The sequence below is a fragment of the Perca flavescens genome, chromosome 19, assembly GCF_004354835.1.
Source record: "Perca flavescens isolate YP-PL-M2 chromosome 19, PFLA_1.0, whole genome shotgun sequence".
In the NCBI taxonomy this organism is placed as follows: Eukaryota; Metazoa; Chordata; class Actinopteri; order Perciformes; family Percidae; genus Perca; species Perca flavescens.
This window is the reverse complement of record NC_041349.1, coordinates 8,944,857-8,947,500: the sequence shown is the minus strand read 5'-3', so window position 1 is coordinate 8,947,500 and position 2,644 is coordinate 8,944,857. Positions and strand designations below refer to the sequence as shown.

At 45.1% G+C, this 2,644-nt stretch overlaps 1 protein-coding gene across 1 annotated transcript in view; it reads left to right on the top strand.

Moving 5' to 3' along the window:
* The first annotated feature begins 384 nt into the window (after positions 1-384).
* Positions 385-2,644, top strand: part of LOC114546211 (FH2 domain-containing protein 1) — a 35,237-nt gene continuing 32,977 nt past the window's right edge. The window contains exons 1-2 of the mRNA XM_028564900.1: positions 385-570; positions 1,414-1,572. Coding sequence (XP_028420701.1) covers positions 385-570; positions 1,414-1,572 — 345 coding nt within the window. The remainder of the gene's footprint in view (positions 571-1,413; positions 1,573-2,644) is intronic.

Sequence of the window (2,644 nt, the reverse complement as noted above, 5' to 3'; positions counted from 1 at the left end):
GTAGGATGTTTTTTTTTAACCTTAAACAGGTATGGAATCACAAAAATATGATTAGAAAAAAAAAAAAAAATTCCTTGGTTCTCAGGAGGATATCCAACTGGGAACTTTCCCGTTGGAGAACGAAAGTTTGACTCGGGTACGTTCACAAAAAGACACTAAGTTGCATTTTTGGCGAGAGTTGGCGCTTTTAATACGTTTTTCTCACTCAGTTTTTCCTTAATTTCTCCACAGCTCCTCTCATCTTCAGACCTTCGACGGCCAACGATAGCAGTGATGACCCATCTCCGTCCATCTCGCCACGCCTGTCTCCATGGTTACCCATCACCTTCTTGACTGACCTCTCCTCCACCAGAAGCTCCGCCTCCCGTCCAATCGGCCGCCGGGATGCACGTGACGGCCGATGACAGGGAGGTGGAGAGCGTGGCCGTGCCTTCTACTCCTCCTCCTCCTCCTCCTCCTCCTCCTCCTCCCCCACCGCCCCTGCTGCCAGGGCTAGGAAACCCCGTAGGAGGCCTGACGAGGAAGAAGAGCGTGAGGAGTTTCTTTTGGAAAACGATACCAGAGGATAAGGTAGAGTCTCGGCTCGGCACGATGTAGTCACATCGTTATTATGTCAATAAAGCGTTGCATTCATGGGCTCCAATGGGACTTCATGGTGCATTCATGTGCACCTCATAAACTAATGGTGCATTCAAGTGTGCCTCGTAAACTTGGAGAAACTTGAACTTATTGACAGACTGACTTGAAAATATTTACTTACATTGTGTGTGTGTGTGTGTGTGTGTGTGTGTGTGTGTGTGTGTGTGTGTGTGTGTGTGTGTGTGCTTTTTTGTGTACGTGTGTGTCGGTCTGTCTGTGTGTATGTGTGTGTCTGTGCGTGTGTCTGTGTGTGTGTATATGTGCATTTTCATGTGTGTGTGTGTGTGTGTGTCTGCGTGTGTGTGTGTTTTCGTGTGTGTGTGCGTTTTTTTGTGTGTGTGTGTGTGTCTGCATGTGTGTGTGTGCGTTTTCGTGTGTGTGTGTGTGTGCGCGCAGTTTGGTCCTGACCTGGTTGTCGCTGATCCATTTATTTATTTGGGGAAAGAACGTTGCATCCTTTACCAAACTCCATTTTAAAGTGTAGTAATTGTATGCTGCCCTGCTCATGGGCACAGGTAAGAGATTAGTCCGACATGACTAAGCACTAATTTTCAAATATCTTGGGTCTGCTGAAAAAATTCGGCACACATCTGATCCTGAAACCTGAGTAAGATTTGGGGTTTCGGCACCTTTTATTTCTGTTTCATGTGTCTATTTATAACAAAGTGTTTTCTTACCATTTTCACGTTTAAATGTGGTTAGTTTTAATTATGGTTTTGTAATGACGTAAGGTGTGTGTGTGTGTGTGTGTGTGTGTGTGTGTGTGTGTTGCAGGTGAAGGGGCATGCCAACCTGTGGACTCAGGGCCGAGTCCAGCAGCACCAGATCGACGTGCAGACCATCGAGGAGCTGTTCAGTACGAACGAGCGTCAAAACGCCAAGACGCCCAGTGGAGAGAAGCCCAGGAGCTCATACGGAGAGCCCAAAGAGGAGGTGTGTGTGTGTCTGTGTGTGTGTGTGTGTGTGTCTGTCTGTCTGTCTGTCTGTCTGTCTCTGTATCTGTGTGTGTGTGTCTGTCTGTCTCTGTGTGTGTGTGTGTGTGTGTCTGTCTCTGTGTGTGTGTGTGTGTGTGTGTGTGTGTGTGTGTGTGTGTGTGTGTGTGTGTCTGTCTCTGTATCTGTGTGTCTGTGTGTCTGTCTGTCTGTGTGTGTGTGTGTGTGTGTGTGTGTGTGTGTGTGTGTGTGTGTGTGTGTGTGTGTGTCTGTATCTGTGTGTCTGTCTGTCTCTGTGTGTGTGTGTGTGTGTGTGTGTGTGTGTCTGTCTGTCTGTCTATGTGTGTGTGTCTGTCTCTGTATGTGTGTGTATGTGTGTCTGTCTGTCTGTCTGTGTTTGTGTGTGTGTGTGTGTCTGTCTGTCTGTCTGTGTGTGTGTGTGTGTGTGTCTGTCTGTGTGTCTGTCTGTCTGTCTGTCTGTCTGTGTGTGTGTGTGTGTGTGTGTGTGTGTGCGTGTGTGGTTAGAACATGGACCACTAATGAATCAAAGTACAGTAACTAGTTCTGATCACGCTGATGTTTGTTTAGGTGTTTTTTCTATATTGTACCCCCTTTGAATTGCTTTTAAGCCAAGTACATTAAACATTTTTGGTAGAAAGAAAAGTCTATATAATACAGCGCCGGCAGTGATAGATTAACTAAACAGCAGCCTTTTTTAAACAAAAATATTTAAATGCTACATTTCAAATGTTTAGAAGCCATCACTTAAAGCAGGGATCACCAACACGGTGCCCGCGGGCACCAGGTAGCCCCCAAGGACCACATGAGTAGCCCTCAGACCTGTTCTAAAAATGAAAATTGAATATTGATATTATCAGTTTCCCACCTTGTTAAGTCATTGTTGATAATTATTGTGAGAAATCATTAACATGATCAGTGTCTTCACATAAATGAGTGTCATTAATCATTAATAATCATATATAACTAAAGGCAAACTGAGCAAATTTGTCATTTCAGAACAGTGTATCAAACTGGTAGCCCTTCGTATGACTCAATACCCATGAAGTAGCTCT